The sequence below is a fragment of the Paramormyrops kingsleyae genome, chromosome 2 (assembly GCF_048594095.1).
Source record: "Paramormyrops kingsleyae isolate MSU_618 chromosome 2, PKINGS_0.4, whole genome shotgun sequence".
Taxonomy (NCBI): domain Eukaryota; kingdom Metazoa; phylum Chordata; class Actinopteri; order Osteoglossiformes; family Mormyridae; genus Paramormyrops; species Paramormyrops kingsleyae.
Genome location: NC_132798.1, coordinates 36,001,299 through 36,024,355, shown reverse-complemented (window position 1 = coordinate 36,024,355; position 23,057 = coordinate 36,001,299). Strand labels below are relative to the sequence as shown.

General features: G+C 41.4%; 1 protein-coding gene across 8 annotated transcripts; it reads right to left on the bottom strand.

Annotated features, from left to right (window-relative positions):
- Window positions 1-231: 231 nt before the first annotated feature.
- Window positions 232-22,905, bottom strand: ccdc62 (coiled-coil domain containing 62). Of its 8 annotated transcripts, none has more exons than XM_072709050.1 (14): window positions 22,875-22,905; window positions 22,223-22,310; window positions 21,849-21,889; window positions 21,572-21,697; window positions 15,885-16,065; window positions 14,967-15,187; window positions 14,753-14,854; window positions 13,483-13,654; window positions 12,667-12,768; window positions 10,679-10,767; window positions 5,231-5,331; window positions 2,698-2,899; window positions 2,195-2,362; window positions 232-1,425 (listed from the first exon to the last, which is right to left on the bottom strand). In XM_072709050.1, exons 2-14 carry the CDS (start codon window positions 22,284-22,286, stop codon window positions 1,309-1,311), a joined length of 1,686 nt encoding a protein of 561 aa, XP_072565151.1. In that variant the 5' UTR covers window positions 22,287-22,310; window positions 22,875-22,905; the 3' UTR covers window positions 232-1,308. The 8 variants fall into 8 exon arrangements, with proteins under 8 accessions (XP_072565151.1, XP_072565153.1, XP_023699055.2 ...); XM_072709052.1 differs by having other exon boundaries at window positions 232-1,430; window positions 22,754-22,883; XM_023843287.2 differs by having other exon boundaries at window positions 22,754-22,883.
- Between the last annotated feature and the right edge of the window lie 152 nt (window positions 22,906-23,057).

Below are 23,057 nucleotides of genomic sequence, written 5' to 3'. Positions count from 1 at the left end.
TGTTTCCCCCCCCACAAAAAAACTCGTTTTCATTCGGCTGCTGCTCCGAGTCCTGATCGTACCGTCCCATGTGTGAACGCCAGGATCCGCAATTCGATGTACATTAACTCTGACTTAATTAAGCTATACATCGCCTTTTTCAAACAATAGAGGTTATGGATTACCAGTTATGCACATACAAACGCTTTGAAATTCACGTTATTGTTAAAGGACTCAAAGACAAGTCAAGAAAACAATTCATATACATATTTTATTTGGAAAAATGTGTACGGGTTTGTTGAAATGCAAATATATGTAGCGATAACCATCATATAAACACACTTATAAAGAAACATTTTTTTCCAATGCTCATGTCTATGTGAATCTGATCTAGAGGCATTAGCGTTCGTCAGTAAACACGCATGGTAATAATATAAAATCAGACAATTACCATATGGAGCTACTATAGAATAATGCCATTTTTGTTGCCATAAAATTATATTTAAAAAAATTATAACGGCTATACACAAAGGTTACGTACAGCGAAAAATGTGTCATATTATAACGTGACACATTTATTTAAAAACTGATATATAATATGTTCAAAAATCCGGTTTACATAGAGATACGAAGAGCACCCTTCTCCCCCCCAAAAAAAGAATCCATTTCGTTTTAAATTTTACACGTCAGTGTCCCAGCAGATTTGTGGTGCAGCTGAAATGAGACCTAACAAAGCCCTGCTATCCTTTCCTAAAGGAACTGCTGGTGTAGCTCAGTGCAGGAAAGTCAGCTGAAATTCTATACACTTCATTTAACTTATTGAATTAAAAATGTCCTGAACAATCATGCGTTATTCATGTCAGCCATACAACACATTTTGTGGGCAGTAAAATTCACTGCATATCCAGTGCAAGATCGCAGTGAGCTTGGAGCTTATCCCAGGAAACACAGGGGATGAGGCAAGCCACAGAATTTCTAGAGTGAGGAAACTGAATATGTGGAGAAAACCCATTTGCACATGGGGTGAACAAGCAAACTCCCACAAAGAGCTTGGGGTGGGTTTGTCTCCACAGTCATCGAGGTGCGGGGCATTTGTACAATTAATACATTACCCTGGTCTCTTCTGCTTCACGGTATTATTTCAATGTAATACTGTTATATTAATGGTAGCTGATTAGCGTTAAATATGGCGTAAACATGTTATATTCAGTGTTTGTATTGCTACTATCCCAGTGAGCAGGTATGATGATTACTGCTTTGTGTTGGGGGGTGGTGTGGCTCCCAGTCTTCATTCACAGTTGCCCGCAGAATCAGCACTGCCTGCACACTTCACAGGTGAGGGGGTGCGGACACACCCCTCACAATCCTGGCACCTTTGCTGCTGCCAGGTGACAGCCACCTGCCTGATGTGGGGGGGCAGGAAGGCTGCTTCTTGCCTGGGGGCCGCTGTCCTGCAAATAACACTAAGTCACTCCACTGTGAACTGAAGGAGGCACAGTCTTTGGTCTGACATCTCATATCTCCGCAGACATTAAAAATGCTGATAAGCAACAACACATCAAAAGTAAAACTGGTATTGAGTTAATGCCTTATGAAAACAAAGACTTTATAGTATGAGAAAATGCTTTTATGATGTTCTCTGATCTCTGATCTAGAACATCAAAATACAATGGAGTCTAAGTACTGGATATGGTGAGACATTTTTGGACTGCCATGAAAAAGTATAACGTTCAAAATACTCATCTATACCTTTAAGAGAAATGAAAATCGATATGACAATGCTCTGATGTAAGGATTTTAAGGATGAGCCACAATAAGATGCTTACAAAGATTAAGACACCTGTTTGATCGGGGATATTGACATGACAATACTCAGTGTGACAGCACAGCTCAGATATACAAAACGAAGCAGGTATAATGGAGAGGGAGAAACTCTAATGAAATATATTAAGTATGTAATATCAAAATGAATGTGAAGCATCTGGAAACATACAGTGTGATGATGCCAGAATAGACGTTCATAAACACCACTGAAATTCACCAGGCAATATATAACATCTTGACCTTGAGAAACAGGCGTTTACTGTTTGGTGCAGTTGACCGGAATGGGCCAGTGACTCTGTCCGTGTTTAATGGACTCCTGGTTAATCCCTTGTAATGCCTAATAGCAAAGCATGGAGACCCCGACTGAGCCTAAGCTGGAAGAGGGACATACCTGCCTGGGAACCCCACTGCCGCTTTGACAGTGACTGTGTCTGTGGCCACATGCAGGGCCTTCACTCAGGCAAGCCTGGCACCACGTTTTGTGTTCCAGACTGGCCACCATCTCCTGGGACTGAGCCAGCAGCTGCTGAAGGCGGCCGGTGGGGGAACTGTGCTCTTTCTGCCAACAAAATCAAAGGTCAGGAAACCTCAAAAGCCTCCTGACCCACCAAGCGTTTCCACCAAGCAGCATAAATGGATAACACTGAATGCAGTTTCAGGTATTAGCACTGGAGCACATCATCAAAATCAGCTCAGTACCTACTGAGCTGGAGCACCCAGATAACAAATATTTACCTAATATATTTATACAATGCAATTAATCCACACCCTAAGTTTCAAAAAAGCATTGTTTACCATGTGGTTGCTATTAATTAATTGAATGCTAAAGGTGATATTGGACAATTCTTTCGCTTGGCATTTCAGACATTTGTAGACAATGGAAATTGTAATTACATGACAAGGCTTCCTTTCGTCATCAGGAGGACTGGGTTTGGTTCTTTGGTGGGTGTCAAAGTCGGCCCTAGAGTCTCTCCCTGGTTGGGCGGGGCCATTGACGTGACAGAGCCTTCCCATGGTCCCTTGCTCCTCTGTTTTCAGAGGCACAATCTTGGACAGGTCCAAACATTTCAGGTCCAGAAAGCTTAAGTCAGCCTGACTGGTATGAAAGAGTGCAGGTTCATAAATACAGCCTCATTCAGACTATTTAGAACCACCCAATCAGCAGGGTCATTCGCAAACATTACCAGGCGCCAATATGTGAGATATGCATGAGCTACACTAATGGAATGCAGTCAGCAATGTTTTGAAAAGTAAACACTCTGAGAAAACTCACTTTTTAACCAGTGTATTCTTTATAGGAATGCAGAAAGACTGCTGCTTATGGGGAAACAGGATCCAGGGAAGATGTATGACTCTTGCACATTAAAATAATACTTCTGTGTATTGGAGCATGGGGGCTGGTGGGCGCTGGGCCGTCTCAGGAGGGAGAGTCAGGTGACTGTGCTTATTTGTCGTGATTCGTTGAGACGTTGCTCTTCAGTGTTTGTGTATACACATGGATATCTAGATACAAATGCCTTTCACCGTTTTGGGACACTACATTGGAAATGTTTCTACATATAGTACTGAGCAAAAGCCTTAGGCAGTCAAAGAAAATGATGTTTAAACACATGGATACACATGGATATGTAGATACAAATGCCTTTCACCGTTTTGGGACACTACATTGGAAATGTTTCTACATATAGTACTGAGCAAAAGCCTTAGGCAGCAATGATCTTCCAGTTGGCGTAAAACTATGATGTCCATCAAAGTGTGTTAGCTAAGCCATTTCAATACCTCTCCTAATGTCCAATATTTGCAGCAACATTACAACACACCAATGTATTTTTTGACTAGACCACTACCCTACTTTGGCTAATCAAAACCTTAAGTTAATTAACTTAAGTTAAATTAAGTAAATTAAATTAACTTAAGTTAATTAACAGAATACTATATATTCTATATTAAAGACATGTATATAATTTTGTAATATCTATTCATACATTTTAAAGCCCAAGAAATGGCAGTTAATAGTATTATAGTTGCTGTACACCTCCATTAAGTCAGAGCTTAGATTTCCCTAAGAGCCTCAGTGGCCAGAGTCTGCCCTCCTGTCCATGGCACAGACAGTCAGGCTTTCTGTCCTTTCTCTCCTCGGCATTTCAGGAAGATGGGGGTCTACAGGCTTTCTTAATCAGCACAAATTGGGGGGGGTTGGGGGGGTGTCACCTGTGGACATTCAACGTCGAGCGAATAACCAGCAGAAAAGGCCCGTCCTTCTGACCTTTCAGACCCCTGGCAGGAAACAGGTTTAGAAAAGTCTGTGCTCTGCAAGGTTATATGTGGCCCATTCTTCCCTGCCTCTGCAGAAGGGTCTCTCTTTGCCAAACAGAGGCACAGCTGAGACATGGAAAGCTGCCTCGGCTGACAAGATGCCCTTCAGCCTTCCCAAGTCTCTTGCCACTATCAGTCTGAGTGGAAGCAATTTCTAAAGAGTCTCTCTTATACCCTCCAAGTTTTGCAGAGACATTAGTATCTTTGCCATGTGGCAGAAAAAAAGTTCCTTCACATCCTTAAAAACTCTCAAAAATATGGCCATTACAGCAGTGTGATTTCTGCATGCCATACTTTGACAAATGTTAAATTCAGAACCATCCATTAAAAGCCCCCCCCCCCCCCCATGAAAGAATGTACATAACGTTTGGAATGTTTTTCAAGGGTTTGTACTGGTCTCAGTACAGATAATTTTGTAGCTTTAGTGTCATATGATGTACGCAATTCTCTACTTGATAAGGCAATTTTCTAAAGAACAAAACATTTTCATTTCTCAGCTATCTCTGCATGACAGTTGTGACACAGTCAATGAGAATACACAATACCAACAGTACTAGAGTGTCTACATCAAAAATAGGAATGGGCAGATGCTAAAGGTCACTGGTTCATACCACAAGCATTCCTGCATTGTCAGAAGGCAGAACATACCCTTCGAGAAATATTTAATATTTAAATTTGCTTTTGGGTCACTATGAAGTTGGCCGGCTTGTTAACACTACTCACACTAATGTCTCATCACCCTGCTCTGTTAATTCCTGTATTTAAAGCCCTGAATCTCCCAAGTGATTGGGGGATTATGGCTGCTCTGCCAGGGAATATAAGATGCGATCTACTGAGCCCACCATATCAATTCCATGTTTGCTGCACTGCAGTCAGCTACTGCCAAGCCTGGAGTCAAGCATTTCTCATGCCTATTCCCATCAGAGATGTCCATGGATGGCCTGTAAAACAGGGCTGTTTGTATTGATAGATATAGATAGATAGATATAGTACTTTATTAATCCCTCGGGAAGGGTCCTCCCAAAGCAGAGACATGGCATGGTGGCCCGTTCAATGAGGAACCTGGGGTGTGACATTATTCTTCAAGCAGTACAAGGGTGCGGCATATCACCTCTCCGGCGGGCCCACATCCTCCTGGTGTCGCAAAGCCTCCTGAGCGGAGTCCAGATTCAGCTGAAGAAGCTGTAAGTCATTCTGTTGATTTTCACAAATCTGCACACAGACAGATGGGCATGTCAAGTCTCACCAGGGCTGTGGAGTCGGAGTCGAGGAGTCGGAGTCTGAGACAATTTTGGGTACCTGGAGTCGGAGTCGGAGTCGGCAAAAAGTTAACCGACTCCGACTCCTACTAAATTTAAATGGGAATTAAAAAAGTAAGTTGAAATGTCCCAATTCACAAACAGTCATAATGAACTACTTCTCTGCTGTAAGAATAAAGCCCAATGCATGCAGTGCATAATGTTACCACAAAACGAACATGTCAAGTAACCATGAAGCATGCTTTTCATTGACTGTATGCGTCACTATATGGGATGTAATGCACAGGTAAGGTGCGGCACAGCTTTCCATTGTGTCGTGTTCCACTGTTACAGGGAACTGTGAACCTAGCCTAAAGCCCCCCATACATTTACAGATGCACTGCCGATTTTTCGGCCGTTCAACGAGTCATCACGCGTTAAACGCCTGAAAAATCATCTGGTGTGTTCTCAGCTCCGTCGGCTCCCCTTCGCTATGCGCTAGTGAAGGGGGCCGAAGGAGCCGAGAACACAGATCTCCCTACCTGTCTCCAGCAGAGGCTTGTTCTGCTGATCAGCTGGCCGGTGAGTGACACAATGCACTAAACTTCCGGCTGGCTGACAGAGGAGACAGCCACTGCAGCAGACAGAGGCATCACATTACTTTGGATGGGGGCGGTGGTCGAGATTTTCGGCAAGCTGGATCTGCCCGTCCATGTGGACACCCGCAATCCGCGGCCACCAATCAATTGCCGCGATTGTACACGCACATCGGTCGGTGGCAAAATCCTTGTTTTCATTGTGTTTGTCTTTAATCTGGCATTATAGTAGAGTGTTGGCTTCCTAGCCAGTAGTTCTGTGGTGAAATGACATGTACGTTGCCTTCCTTTCCTTCAATGGATGTAGAAAATACATTAGCATAGTATATACATACAGAGGAGTCGGAGTCGGGGAGTCGGAGTCGGAAGATTTAGAAACTGAGGAGTCGGAGTCGGAGCATTTATCTACCGACTCCACAGCCCTGAGTCTCACTCCACCCAATATATTCATCATTTTCCCTCCAAGCTACATGACTTTTATGACGTCATCATAAACATGTTATTTACATTCTAAATATCCAAATGTCCAAAACTCATGTTTACATCTGCAGTTCCCACTCTAAGCTAAATACTCACAGGATAATTTAATTCTGTTCTCATAATGACTTCTCCATGCAAGCTATCATTAAAAGCAGACAGGTCTTGACCTAAATATAGGCTGCCAGGAGAAGTAGAATGTCACCTCGTTAACAATTTAGCTGTTACCTTCATAAACCAAAAGGCAAAGCCTTTAGTCAGCATGCAATCACCTGACTGGATTTGTCCATTGGAATGCAGCCAAACATCAAAATATGCTAGCGCCTAGATATCCTGATAGACTGGATTTGCTGCCCCACAGGAATGGGCTCCGCCTAAAGCCCTATTGAAGGTAATCGCAGCATACCATTGGAGAAAATGAAAACATATGAAGATCACAACACAGATCTGGTATGAGGCAGTCTGGTTTGGTTTAGGGGTATAGAGTTCATGAGCTAAAATTGTCCCGAGCTTGTATCAAAATTAGGTGTAGAACATCCTACAGTATTCTGGAACATCTAATTTACTACAAATGCAGATTAAAAAATAAAACACAAAGTTCACCTTTCAATGAATTGTCTTTTCACTCTGTTATTACACTTTATAACTGACTAAACCATAATACATACTGAGGAAAAGTGTATCACCTTATTTTTTATTTAATCTGGACATTTCCGTTATTACTTCTCATTAATATTTCACTATTTTTCAGATATACCCCATATCCATATTGCTAATCCAATAAGCAAGCATGTAATACATACAGTATCATTATTATTCTCATAATCACTTACCCAGTATGTGGTTACAGTAGACCATCAGAGAATGCGCATTAACAGAGTTTAGAGGCACCAGTTTACCTAACCGCGTGTTTATGCATGGCAGAGTGACCCCACCACTGCGTGAGGAAATTGGAGCTCCCAGCTAGAAACCCAACTCAAACATGAGGTGAACATGCAAACTGCTTACAGAGAGGAGGAATCAAACCTTCAACCTTGTAGATGTGCTGCTATCGTACTACATACTGAAACTTCATGCATTTTTACCCAACATGAGGACCAAATTATAATTTTCAATATGCATTTGACATTATTTTTTTTTAACATCTGAGAAGCTTTGTGTTTTAGCAGAGGCCACAAGCGCTCTGAAAAAAAGATGATATCCTGTATATACCCGATCAGCTATGACATTAAAACCAGCAGCGTAATATGGTGTAGGTCCCCCTCATGCCACCAAAACAGCTCTGACCCGTGGAGGCATGGACTCCACAAGACCTCTAGAGGAACCATAGGTCCAGATACCATAGGATCCTTTAAGTCCTGTAAGCTACAAGGTGGGGCCTCCATGGACCTGACTTGTTTCCACAGATTCTCGATCAGACTGAGATCTGGGGAACTTGGAGGACATCTTTTTTTAATGTTCCTCAAACCATTCCTGAACAATTTTGGCAGTGTGGCAGGGTGTACAGAGACCACTGCCAATAGTGAATACAGTTGTTATGAAGGGGTGTACTTGGTCTGTAACAGCGGTTAGATAGGTGGTATGTGTAAGGAGCATCCACATAAATGCCAAGACCCAAGGTTTCACCACAGAACATTGCCCAGAGCATCACACTGCCTCAGCCAGCTTGCCTTCTTCCCATAGTGCATACTGGTGCCATCTCTTCCCCAGGTAAACGACACACACGCTCCCAGTCCACATGATGTAACAGATAATGTGACTCATCAGACCTGGCCACCTTCTTCCATTGCTCCATGGTCCAGGTCTGACACTCACATGCCCAATGTAGGCCCCTTGATAGTGGCCAGTGGTCAGCAAGGGCACTCCGACTGGTCTGCGGCTATGCAGCCCTATATGCAGCAAGTTGTGATGCACTGCATGTTCTGACACCTTACTATCATAGCCAGAGTTAACTTTTTCAACAATCTGTGCTACAGTAGCTCTTCTGTGGGACTGGACCAGACCTGATCGCCTTTGCCACCCCACTTGGGCTTCCATGACCCTGTCACGAGTTCACTAGTTGGCCTTACTTGGACCACTTTTGTTAGGTACTGACCACGGCATAGCAAGAACACCCCACAAGACCTGCCATGTTGGAGATGCTCTGAACCAGTTGTCTAGCCATCACAATCTGGCCCATGTCAAAATCCTTATGCTTATGCTATCACTCTCGTTGGCAGCAGCTTGGCATGTCCAGACTTTTGATTGGTAATATATACTCACCTAAAGGATTATTAGGAACACCATACTAATACGGTGTTTGACCCCCTTTCGCCTTCAGAACTGCCTTAATTCTACGTGCCATTGATTCAACAAGGTGCAGAAAGCATTCTTTAGAAATGTTGGCCCATATTGATAGGATAGCATCTTGCAGTTGATGGAGATTTGTGGGATGCACATCCAGGGCACGAAGCTCCCGTTCCACCACATCCCAAAGATGCTCTATTGGGTTGAGATCTGGTGACTGTGGGAGCCATTTTAGTACAGTGAGCTCATTGTCATGTTCAAGAATTTGAAATGATTCGAGCTTTGTGACATGGTGCATTATCCTGCTGGAAGTAGCCATCAGAGGATGGGTACATGGTGGTCATAAAGGGATGGACATGGTCAGAAACAATGCTCAGGTAGGCCGTGGCATTTAAACGATGCCCAATTGGCACTAAGGGGCCTAAAGTGTGCCAAGAAAACATCCCCCACACCATTACACCACCACCACCAGCCTGCAGAGTGGTAACAAGGCATGATGGATCCATGTTCTCATTCTGTTTACGCCAAATTCTGACTCTACCATTTGAATGTCTCAACAGAAATCGAGACTCATCAGACCAGGCAACATTTTTCCAGTCTTCAACTGTCCAATTTTGGTGAGCTCGTGCAAATTGTAGCCTCTTTTTCCTATTTGTAGTGGAGATGAGTGGTACCCGGTGGGGTCTTCTGCTGTTGTAGCCCATCCGCCTCAAGGTTGTGCGTGTTGTGGCTTCACAAATGCTTTGCTGCATACCTCAGTTGTAACGAGTGGTTATTTCAGTCAAAGTTGCTCTTCTATCAGCTTGAATCAGTCGGCCCATTCTCCTCTGACCTCTAGCATCAACAAGGCATTTTCGCCCACAGGACTGCCGCATACTGGATGTTTTTCCCTTTGCACACCATTCTTTGTAAACCCTAGAAATGGTTGTGCGTGAAAATCCCAGTAACTGAGCAGATTGTGAAATACTCAGACCGGCCCATCTGGCACCAACAACCATGCCACGCTCAAAATTGCTTAAATCACCTTTCTTTCCCATTCTGACATTCAGTTTGGAGTTCAGGAGATTGTCTTGACCAGGACCACACCCCTAAATGCATTGAAGCAACTGCCATGTGATTGGTTGATTAGATAATTGCATTAATGAGAAATTGAACAGGTGTTCCTAATAATCCTTTAGTTGAGTGTATACACACACACACACACACAGTGTTTTGCAAGACGAGCAAAAATTTTAAGAAATTTGAAAAACGAGCGAGGTCTTGCAATACGAGTATTACGTATACGCTTTGTCTGCCTAGTGTCACATGGTCACAACTGAGCCAATGGTTCTTCTCTCTCTCTCACTGTGGGATTGTGGGCAATTGTTTCCCATGCTCGGTCTCAGTCGGCGTGCCTGACTTGTATAGTCAAAATTTAGTAGAAATGCACCACCCGAATAAGGGCGTATCAGTGTAGGTTAATTTGTTTTATGTATTTTTACTTTAGATTTTGTATTAACCATTTTTATATGAATATTTTTGGGTTGTGAAACGAATCATCTGAGTTTCCATTATTTCTTACGGGAAAATTCACTTTGATATACTAGTGCTTTGGATTACGAGCACGTTTCCGGAACAAATTATGCTCGCAAACCAAGGTATCACTGTGTGTGTGTGTGTGTGTGTGTATATATATATTTATAAAACTATCAGCTGCCATGTCTGTTCTCATACTCTGTAGTCAGCATCAAATATGAAGGTTTCAGTAAAACAAGCAAATCGAATAGGGTACAAATGTGTATATTAATGGAGTAGATAGAGCAAAAGTCCCATTGGGTCAAAACTAGTTGTAAGTAACAATATTGATTAATTTATTTGAAGAAATTCATTCATTTGTTTGACCCCTGAACCAATTCTGCATAAGCGATTGGAAGATGGATGGATGTTTACATTATTGACCGACAAAGATGGAGGTGGGGTTACCTGGCGCAGGCAGCGCAGCTGTGACTCTGTACGCTCCTTCTTGGACCTTGCTAACTCCAGAAGCTCTTCCTTTCTACGCTCCTCTTCCCCTGCATGGGGGGGGGGGGGGAGAGTTGGGGTGGGTGCAGAGGGAAGCTGAGCACAGTGAGCATGGCTGGCTCTGAATGTCTAGGGTGCTGGGCTACAAAGCTAAGTACAGAAGACGAGCACGTCAAGCAAACTGACATAAACCAGCCAAAGTGGCATAGAGACTGTCCTGAGAACCGAAGGAGGAAAGCTGGAGAAATAAATAAGAGCTGTATGGGGAGCTACAAGGCCTTACTGACTGGAGTAAGTAATCGCTCTGCTACTGGCCAAAGCAGACAGACACGTACATAAAGCAGAGCAGCTGAGACTGGGTTCTCACATATGGTGAGTGTGCATGGAAGGTGCCACATTCCATACTGAGGAATGCAGAGGCAGGAGGGCCGAGAAGGATAGGGTCCCAGGGGAGGAAGTCTCCCCCATCATGGCATGAGCCGGCTCTCTTGCATTCCTCCCCCGCCATGTCCCGGACCCGCCCTTGTCAACAATGGCGACACAATTTCTAAGTGCACCCCCCAGGGACGAGAGGTGTGCAAACACATATTATGTGTAAGTGATATCACTCACAAATGAATTCATTCTTGATGTAAAAACAGGTCTGTAACTGTATATGGTGCAAGAACTTTAGAAATCCATTAAAACACTTAATTTCATCAATGAACAAATAAATGATGAAAAAAAACAAATTAGAGGCAAGACGCTTTTTGGCCAAACTGTAGCATGCTAAATTGAATGACAACTAAATTCAAACGTGAAGGATGACTGAACTGTACACAAGTTTTCGGCAAATAGTACACATCTCATCAATGATGACTTTTGCAAACTCTAAAGGATCATCTTTCCAACAGGCCACTGTCCTGGATCTTACTGGGTGCCTCATATGGGCCAAATTGTTCTGCTCTCTCAATGAGGTTCGAGATCAGAGCTACTTTCCATTCCAATATAAGAATGTCTACAGGTTAACTCTACTCTACCTGCTCTTCTTATTTTGATATGGTGAACAAATGCAAACACTGCATTACTACTTGATCTCCTACAGTGGCTTCTCTAGTGTCCACCTCTCCCTGCTATCACTTGCATCTAGTTTCGGTTACGTGCAGCCAGTCATTAGCTTTAGTTTGCCTTTGGGTTAGACAGTCTCAGGCTCTCATTTGCATTCAGGCTGAGGTTTAGCTTGCGTGTGATTAGGACATTCCCCAGGCCCTGAGTGCACTTCCTGACTAGCATTAGCTTGGTTTGGAGAGCTTGCTTTCCTCGTAGTTGAAACTCATGGGACAGCTCAAGGTCAGCATCTAGCATTAGCCTGAATCATTGCATTACATTTTATTTATTTATTTATTTAGAAGCTTTTTCCCCAAAACGACATATAAGTCACCTAGAACAAAAGTGAGCCAATCCCTGAAACATTTAGGGGATAAGAGCCTCACTCAAGGGCCTAACAGCAAAATCAGTCTGCTGACCACAGGATTTGAACCTACAATCTTCGATCTCAGGCACAGTGTCCTAACCCACTGAGCCACACACCACAGGGTTTGGGAAGTCCGGAGTTACATGTAAGTTTAGTGTTAGCTTCCATTTGGTTCAGACAGCCCCAAGGCCTCGTCTACATTTAGCAACTAGCATTAGCTTAATTTAGAATTTAATGATTAGTGGTCATTGTTGACACACCACAGCATACAGCGCACAACAACAGAATGTGTCCTCTGCATTTAACCCATATGTGATGCCGTGACATAGCAGGGGGCAGCTAATTCAGCGCCCAGGGAGCAGTGCTTATTCAGGGTACCTCAGTGGTGCCTTGCTGGTCTTTCAATTACAAGTGTGCTTCCCTAACCATTAAGCCACCACTGCCACCAATAAACTAGGTTTGGACAGTCCCACATTTCCGTATTCAGGTCTCGTACCTAGCAGACACAGCTGGCTCCTCAGCAGCTCGCTATCTCGTCTGAGATGGGACAGCTCTTCTCCCTGCGTGTCTCCCTCTGAGATCTTCTCCCGCAGCTCTTCTGCAACATGGGACCCGACGTGAGCAAAAGGTGTTCTCTGTAAACACAGGCCCCCAACTGACACAGAAGTAGCATCAAACCACAAAGTTCTGGTTGAGTGTGGGTTCCATTCATTCGTGTGTCAGTGCTTATTTCACAATGACAGAGTCCTGGGAACTCACTGGGTACAAGGGCAAATAAATTCACAGGCACACCAGAGAGCCTCACACAGACGTAGCCAGAAAGTTCTTAATGTTACTAATTGCACATTTTCAACCCTCTTTCAGCCTACAGGGATAAAGAGCAGTGGATCTTTTTTGAAATATTCAAGCCATGTATATAGGTTACCAGCCCCAGGGATGACAACGACTTATTTTTAAAATTTCCACGTCTGAATGACTGACTGCTGTGCTCGTGCAAGTGTCAGCACACCAGCCAGCTTCTGGGTTTAAGCTCTCGGGGTTGTTACACAAGCATGACCTGTTTTGCAGAAATGGAGGGGAGGGGGGGTGCATTTCAATTATCTGCATGAGCAGAAGCAGTGGGGGAGGGAAAATTACAGGCCCTGAGAGGGAAAATAAAAAAATTAAACCCTGCTCCTAGCATCCCTGTCAAGTCTGCGAGGAAGGCTGGTGAATGACGTGGCTGTTTCCACGCAAACGCAGACATACGGGGGACCTTCACTTGTGACAGCCACGCGGCACTTCCCTCCTCGGAGCCAGAGCTTCTGCCTACCCCGGAGCCGGAGGCACTCGTTTTTGGCCTCCCTGTGACCACATCTCTGTTTCTCTGCCTCCATCAGCGCCTTGGCCTCCCGTGAGCGGCAATCCTCCAGAGCGGCCTCCAGCTTGCGGAAGCTGCCTGTGAGCTCCAGGATGCGGCTGGTCGCCCCGGTCATGTCTGTGTCCTAGTCAAATACAGCATAAAAGTTAAAATTTTAAAAGAAATGAAATTCTCATGCCAAATGACACCAATAAGAAGATCTCATCATAGAACTAAGCTAGACTGAGGTGATGCATTGATAATTCATTGATCTGTAAGCTGATACTGACAATTTGAACAGATAAGCTGCCTCAAGGCTGAAGCCCAAGTGTCACCTTTCCCATTGGGAAGACGCAGTTTTCAATGTCCAGGTCCATACTGAAAATTGTGATATGGACAACACCAATGAAAATAACATCATGGCGAAATGAGGTAGCCCCATAGATATATATCAGGTGTGTGATGTCATGGGTCAGGTGACACTGATGAGCCTGTAACAGCCATGCAGCGATGACACATCCTTTCTAATGGCTGCCAATGGCACAGCAATACCTGGAAAGTAACTGTCACAAGTCCAACTAAACAGTGAAATTATGACATATATATACACACACACACACACACACACACATAAAAACCTGAGGTACACTAGTGTTTGTGAATTACCATAACATATGTAAGTATATTGTTAGTGAAGACACAGATTCAGCTTTTACCAAAAGAGACTGAACAAATGACTAAATTCTGCCAAACTCTAAACCTTTTATGTGCTATATAATTTCCAGTAATTGAAACTTAAACCAGGGCAACAGGACAAATTAATGTAGTAAAGAGCTAATTACTGACATCTTGTGGCCAATAGGTTGAAGTACAGGAGAATGCTGTAAAGCATTGCATTGCAGAAGACTTGCACCCCGCACTACTGTAACGCTGGGATTACAGCCCAGAAACAGGGCAGAATACATTACAGGACAGGTAATATGACTACAAAAGGTCCAGTCACAAACGAAAGTCTAATTTGAGCCTTTAAAGAGTTAACTGTAAAAATAAATTGGACCGTAAGATAATTGCATGCTTTCATCCATCTTTCATAAAAATTCATACAGGGTTGCAGTGACGTAAAGTAAGAAGAAGCCTTCAGATAATGAGGTCAGAGAAGGAGGATGACATAGGACATAAAAAGCAATGATGGCAATAAATAGGTGTTCACTGCAACCTATTGTCCACAGTATCCCAGCCTCACCTTCAGCTTCAGCATGGCCTTCAGCTCCTCTTCTCGAGCCTGAAGCTGACCCACTTGGGAGGAGAGCTTGAGCACTGTGGAGTTCAGAGTCTGGTTCTTCTCCTGTCAGTCACAGAGCAGTGGGTCACCCCTAACCCTACCTCTACCCGGACAGCCTGGCATAGGCGCCGCTACACTGTACACATAAGCAATTTCAAGTGCCACGTCGCCGTACCTGCAGCTCCTCGCACTGGCTGGCTAAGTGTTGCTGCTGCTGCCCAAGCTGGCAGAGATCATGTCGGCTGCCCTCCAGTGCCCGTTGGCCATCCTGCTGGCGTGCCTCCGCAATGCGCACCCGCTTGGTGAGGGCCTGGAAGACCACGTTGCATTTCCGCAGCTGGCCTGGGCCATGGAGCATGAACCAACACGTCGAACACATGAAGTACTCTGCTCTCACTGTGAACAAACACTTCATCTTTGAGAATGCTGAATTAGAGAAAATATTAACTATAATAACAACCAGTTTTAATAGAATTCACATTATTTCAGTATTTGTTTTTTATGTTACTAATACTGTTACTAACTGTTCATGTCACACAGGGTCAAAATTCCCCTGGAAGTTATCTCAGGAAGCACAGGGCACAGGGCAGAGGACACTCCGGACGTCAGTCCATCACAGGGCACAAGGCAGAGGACACCCCAGATGCCAGTCCATCACAGGGCACATCCAGATAAAAATAACACACTACAGAGATGTGAGGCTGCAGTGCTAACCACTGAGCCACCTATTATTTTACTATAACAACATTTATACTGAGCATATAACTGAGCTCTCTGAATTTTTAGTAAGCTCATTATTACTAACAGGGGAGGATCTAAGGGATAACCATGCCCCCCAAAGTTAATACATGGCTACCCCTGTTGCACCCCACATCAAAATAATAAAAACAAAATATGCATTATTCTTTTTTTCTAAGTAGAACCACAGAACAGACACGGTGCGGTGCGAGCACCACCAAAAACATAGCTGGCTCCTGATGCCCACCTCAATTTTCTGCTGAAGCCACTGATTACTAGAGGGACTACAAACTGACACTAGTGAAACCACAGCATAAACACGGGGACTAGAACCCACACAATGGCAGCCCCTCACCTTCCAGGCTGGAGCACTTCAGCTCGAGGGTCAGCACCCTCTGCCGATCTACCTCCCAGGCCTGCAGCTGCTTCTGGTGGGCCGAAACCATGTCGTTCAGCTCGCGGTCGCGGTCCTTCAGTTCGGCGACGAGCAGCTGCAGCTCACGCCGCTGCTTCTGGACCAGGCTGTCCACCACCTGCTAGGAAACAGGGGCCCAGCCGCATGCAGACAAACACGCAAACACATCAGCCACCAGCAAAACTGTTTCAAAGCATCACAAGTGACAACATTAAATACATATTGATTTTTGTTATATACTGCATACTACTGGCCAAAATTGTAGAAACACCTAGCATTTTTGTTATTGCGATTGCGCTTTAAAAATTACTACACAAATATTGGCGGTATTGTTTATAATCAAAGAATATTACAAAAATCATACATTGGATGATTAAATAAGCAACTGGAGCAACAGTTAAATAAAGTTCTGCAATGTCTAATACTGGAAGTGTTTCTAGTGTATAAACAAACTGCATACCATCCCAGTCACCACTGCTCTCAAAAGAATTTCCTAAAGCTACTCATATTTACTAAGCACTATAAAAACAGAATGGAAAGGGTGTGTGACTGGTGTTACGTGTTGGATGAATTTCCCAGAAAGCTCCCTCTTAAGCTACATTACAACAATAGAGCAGCAGGCTGAATAAATGTGCAGTTATATACTGCAAGACATCTAATGGGATGCCAGTCCATTGCAGGGTGAATAATTTAACAGGGAATAAATAGCCATGTGTTTCTGCTGCTTCATTTCCTAATTGATTTCAAGACTAATTTATCCTGCCATTTCAATTTATCAATTGCCATTTCAAATAGAGCCATCAAAAAAATTAATCAGATGAACTTTGGTTATATCTGGAGAAAGAAGACCCATTATATGAAAAAAGTACATATGATAAAACAATATAAAGATGGAGGTTTACAAGCTATTGATTTTGATTCAATAAATGGGACCCTTAAAATTAATTATCTGAAATCCCTTTTAAATCAAAACAGTTTTTGGTTTCATATCCCTAGAGAGTTATTTAAAAAAATAGGAGGAATAGAGTTTCTATTAAGATGTGATTTTAATGTCCAACGTCTCCCAATTAAATTATCTCAGTTTCACCAGCAAGTCTTGTTATATTGGAAAATTTTATACAACCATAATTTCACACCACACAATACACCACTATGGAATAATAGATACATTACATTTAAAAACAAATCATTGTATGATAAGGAATGGATGGAGAAAGGCATTTGGTCAGTGTTCCATTTAATGGACAAGAGTGGTGTTATATCATATGAGAGTTTCTGTATTAAATATTTTAATTGTAATCGGGCTAAATTTGGATCAATTGTTAAAGCTATCCCTAATTCCATTATAAATCTGATTAAAGAGACTCTCCTTTATTATAATTCCATGACCTTAAGTTTACCTTCACTGGTAATTGAAGGCTGTAAATTCAGAGAAGGTAAATTATCAAACAAAAATATTAGGAATATATTTAACGATATCTCCTATCCTAGCTTAGTTTATAGAAATTCAATTTATTATTTCCAAAAGGATACCATTCATAGTCTTAGAACTAAATATTTAAAATTTCCCTTATCTCCCAAAATTAAAGAAATTCATTTTAAAATTTTAAATGGAATATATCCATCCAATGAGTGCTTAAGACTTAGATTTGGATTTGATACTAACAAATGTATATTTTGTGATGATATTGAAACTACAGATCATTTGTTTTTTCATTGTATGTATGTAGAGGCATTATGGTTGGACATCCATGACTGGCTTTATTCAAAGGTACGGAACCTTGATAACTTCACCTTAAAGGACATTAGCTTTGGACTTGTAATGAGTAACAGTAAAGATGATCTTTTGGTAAATAACGTCCTTATGTTGGGTAAATTTTATATACATAAGTCTAAGTACTTGAAAGTAAAACCATCATTTTGTGCATTTCATAATGAGTTTATTCTATATACAAAAGCCCTAAAGGTGATGAAAGGTAAAAATGCTGTAAATTTGTTTTCAATTATTATAGAATATGTTTTGCAAGAGAAATTCTAGCCCCCCTGTATGGAGGTATTCTCCTTTTTTCTTTTCTTTCTTTTCTCTATCCATTTTATTTTATTTATTTATTTTTTTGTATGCACCTGATTTGTAGTAATATAAAGGTGTTTGAATTTCCTAATTGATACTAGGGATGTTAACCGATGACCGTTTGACCGGTGGTTGACCGTATCAACGTTAACCGGTCAAAGTTGTCGGTAGTCGGTTAAAAAAAAAGTGATATCTAAATTAGGCTATTATAGACAGTGGACTATACGCTACTACAGTTAGCCATCTCATTCCTCATCTTTTTGTGTTAAGTGAACAAATTATCCCTCACACTCAATTTTTCATAACTCGCCTGTTTGTACTTAATAAACCAATAAAAACATTTGGCGCGAGGTCACAGCGTTTGGGTTCGCGCGCTCACAAGGTTTGCGAAATTTAACTTTAACTTGTTTTTCGTTAATTTATTTTCCAAGAATGACTAATGGCCAAACCGTTGTGTTATGTTTTAATAATTAGCACCCTTAACACCTGTCTGTGAGCTGTTTGTTGGCTACAGTATTCTCATTCATAGATTCTAATAATTTTTCGTTTATTTAATGTTATTCTTAAGAATAGCTGTAGGTTTTTGTCTGTTATGGTTTAGGAGATGTTGCCCTTAACAGAAGTTGACACTTGTCTTTTTGAAAAATAAAAAAATAATATTAATTATACAACAGAGTTGTCCTGTCCGTTATTAGAAGGCACACAGTGAGTTAGACCTGCCTTGGCCAGTGCGTCTTTTACGCATTCTGAAGGTGCCTGTTTTATCCATTGGTTTTATCATGTTGCAGTCTATTAGGCAACATTCCGCATAAGATGGGCTTAGATTTGGAAATACATTACATCTACATTTCAGTGGTAACCGATAAGGTGATGATGATCATCATCTTTCTTTATTATGGTTAGCACTACCTCAACTAAAGCGGCGTCTCTTCGGAGCTGTCATTTTCTTAAATGAGCCGTGGCAATGTTTCAAATGAGCTTCTAACCTAGACAAACGCCTTTATTTTCAAAGCGATCACCTTGTACCCAAACCATTTGAAACTAAGGAGCCATTTGTCCTACGATTACATACAACAAGCTCTTCGGCGCCGCGTTTGCGGGACTCATGTTTCGCGCTGTAGGAGATTTTAAAAAAGTGACGTGAGTGGCAGTGTGTGTGTGTGTGCGGGAGGCAGAGCGGCAGAGAGATGCGACAGAGTTGCGAAATTGCAGGCGCGGCTCGAAATGGCTGTTATTTCAAATAGCGTACCATATTTTAAACTAATCGGTTAACCGGTTTCAACCGGCTACTGAGGCTCGGTGGTCGGTCAAGAAATTTTTTAGTTTTCGCCATCCCTAATTGATACACCCAAGGACAGTCTGTAAAACTCCAGCAGATTCAAAGTGAAACAATGAAAACAATGAAATGATTTTTTTACTGCAATACTAATCTGGCTGGACTGCAACTGAACCAGTCTGTTTCCCCCTTAAATCTTGAAACCAGTGTTTCAATGTGTCCAGGTTCAATCGTGGAGTCTGCCAGTTGGTGATATAAAGATTTAGACCCATTTTTATCCGTTACACAATAATATCAGTGTTTAAAATATTTTGGTTTACGGTATATTATGGATTGTTTTAATTTTTTTCTTTTAACAATAATATAACATTGTAAACATGCTATTAATTTAAATAAATTGTAATACAAATTTTACCAGGACTTTTTTTTAATACACAACTGTTTCGATGGGAATTACCATTTCTTTTCTGACCAGGACTCTGTTCCAACTACTTTTTTGCTTTTATATTTTTTAATTTTTTCTAATGCATATTTTAAAAATTGAATCAGCAAGCATTAAGGCTCAAATGAGTGATTATCTGGGGGCTCCTATTTTGACTTTGATGAGAGGTGTGGCTCTTGGCACATTATTTAGGTTTGCGATTGTGTGTTTGTGGTGTGTATGCCTTGTGATGGAATGGCCATCCAGGGCTCACCACACTATACAAGACAAATGGTTATGGAAAATTGAGGGATGGATGGATGGATGGATGGGTACACCGATAGATTGCTCAGAGACTAGAATCAGCCAATGTAGACTGATGGATCAGTCTCATGTATTTCTGATACCGAACCAGCCAGTTTTACGCATGCACCACACGTCAACGCAGAGCGGTGCAAACATTAGCCTCACAGCTGCGTGTACGCTCATTAGACTGGAAGTTCTTCACTGAGTGAAGATGATGCAAAGCTTGCAATTTGTAATACATCTAAAAACCAAAGTAAACTGTGGGGGAACCACCACGAAAATGTGGTGAAACATCGGATGTAAACTTTTAACTGATTATCACACTAGATAATAGATAATCTTGAAAAGGAATAATCATAAACATATGATTACAAAACAAAAGATAGCTAAGGTTTTATTTTCCTATGAAAGAGTAAAAACATTTTAGCTCAACTTTAACCTGCATTATAATTTCCGTACAGTATGAAGGTATGAAAGAGGATGATCTTAATGTAGCTGTATAAGCGATGTAAGAATTGTATGTGCATAACAAGCAATGTTGGTATTAATAATATTACCCTGCACCTATTATTATTTGGAAGAGTATAGTGCACTTAAGGTTTATTTGGAGGTTTGTAACCTATGGATTTTTTTATTTTAAGACAAGTAAAAAAAGAGAAAAAGGCCAATGTCACGTTATTTGGTGAATTTAACCATACTGGAAAATTATATAATCAACTGAGATTTGTTTTGCTATTTAAATCTGTTACACCTGCTCTTGCTTGGTAAAGTAAAATATGTCAGTTAAAGTTGGGTGTACAGCAACTCATTTTCAGTTAATTGTTATCTGTACCTCTTTCCAGTCACAGAGGACCATATTTTTAGAATTGAGTGAGAGAAGATCTTGTAACTTAATGTAGTTTGGGGGAAATTGTAAACTTTAAGAATTTCTTATATTATGAAAATAAAATTTTGCATTGAAGAAAAGCTTATTCTTGTCCGTATATGCTGTCAATTATTGTTCTTAGAAAGAAAATCAGAATCGGCATCGGTCGGTCACACTGGAAACTGGAATCAACTGAGAAAGTTGCAGTCAGTGCATCTCTAATAATCATAATAATAATCATCACTTCATTAATCCCCATGGGGAAATTGTCTTTATACCTCTCTCAACTTGCTATTTGTAAGCAAGCTGTCCACGAAGGGCAGCCACCTGTGGAAGCACCAAGGGAGTTGGGGGTTAAGGGCCTTGCTCAAGGAGCCGCAGACGTGCTAAGGCTGGGTTTAAACCGGCGACTTTGTGATTACAGGCACACAGGCCTAGCCCACTGAGCCACATGCTGGATGTATGGATGGATGAAGATATGTTTTTATAGGTGGCGTGTGTGCGGTCCTCCTCACAGTGAAACAGTACTGTTAGTGCGTATCTTCAGGTGAGGAGATGTCCTTAGTGAGCGAATATGTGGATTGGACAGTTCTGTGACGGACTGGCATGCTGTTCTGGCAACTCTGACTGGATAATCATTTACTGAGGCTGGGTGGATGGCAGTGGTTCTGAATCAGTTTCCTCTTACCTGGCCACGTTGTCTGCTGAGCCCAGATGCCAGCGAGCTGTCAGGGCTCGCCGTTTGCCTCTGTGGCTGTCTCACTTCAGCGAGCAGAGCTGGTGTGGAGACACTGTCATTGGCTTGCGGAGTCACCTGGTTTTAGGCAAATTTCACAAACATATTCTGCAATCAACTTATTTTAAACCATATGATAAAGATTCACTTAAAGCAGGAAAAAGGATAAAAGCATTTTAAAACAATAAAATAAAATAAAATAAAAATCTGAGCAAAATGAGAACCTTACCTTTTTTATTGGGGTGCTGTGCCAGGGGTCCATAGGACGAACTGAAAGATACATACAATATTTACACATTATTTACCCGCTTGACAGTATTACCCATAACACCTGAAATGGCTGAATGTTGTTCATTCATCAGCCTAGGAGCTTACCAATTTAGCTGAGTACCTTAACCATATCTGCAATGGCTACTGCGTCCAAAAATCATCTAAGGTTAAGCTTTAGCTCATCATCATATCAAAAACAGACATCTTACTAAGATATTGACAGCAAATTCAAATGATATTGTATTTTAGACTTGAAATGATCGAAAAACGTCATTTTATTAATAACTGTATGATACCCAAGAAGAGACGTATGAAAAATGTAAAACATCTTACCATGTGCCAGACTGCGAGTTGTGGTTTCACTTCCATTGAATTCTGTTCGATTATCTCTTTCCATTGCACCATTTTCACGATGCTAAGCCTATTATATACGGAATTAAACACGTCACAATTATATACCTATAGATTACAGACCTACTAAATTTGGAATAAATCTAGGTACTAAACCTTAAAATTAAAGCCACTTAAAATTAATACAACGTAATACAGTTTTACGTAAATCTGTGGTACAGTGGTAATACCATATGCAATATATGCATTTTATGGCATTTTTTCTATAATGTGACACAGCTACTTCTCTAACAAGCTATTTATTCTAAACGTAATTTAGAATAATTATTCTACTTTCTAGTAGTATATAGTATACTTTCTAGTTAATATCTAGGGAAGCAGAACAACAGTAGGCAGATAAAAGAACGATCACGTAACTTGTATACAACCAACCAACAAGCAAAATTAGAACTTGTACAACTCCAGTATATAAGAATAATCTGAATTGAATTGTCTGTTAACATAAAGCCTTACCTCTCAAAATACTCATATATTATAATTCCCGTTTTACTTAAAAAAATAAATAACTAACAAAATTGAAAGGTCACAAAGAGTGCAGTACAGAAATCGCAAAAGTAATATTTAAATATATTACCAAGTAAACTGCCTGTGTCGGGGCATCAACTACGTACGCGCCTTTTGTAAATTAATCAATTCATATATTAAAATTTTACTATGCATTTTAGCATATGTTTTAAATAATAATGGTAAAATGTTAATCAAAAAGCAACGTGTTTTACCTTAAATAAAGACAGTTAAAATGGGTATTAGTGTTTTA

Excerpts from the sequence above, each read along its gene's own strand:
- ccdc62 (XM_072709050.1), bottom strand. The coding sequence starts at position 22,286 with ATGGAAAGAGATAATCGAACAGAATTCAATGGAAGTGAAACCACAACT. Across the intron at positions 13,655-14,752 it reads AGGCCATGCTGAAGCTGAAG|GACACAGACATGACCGGGGC; the intron begins GTGAGGCTGGGA and ends GTATTTGACTAG. Across the intron at positions 5,332-10,678 it reads AGCTGCGCTGCCTGCGCCAG|ATTTGTGAAAATCAACAGAA; the intron begins GTAACCCCACCT and ends GTCTGTGTGCAG.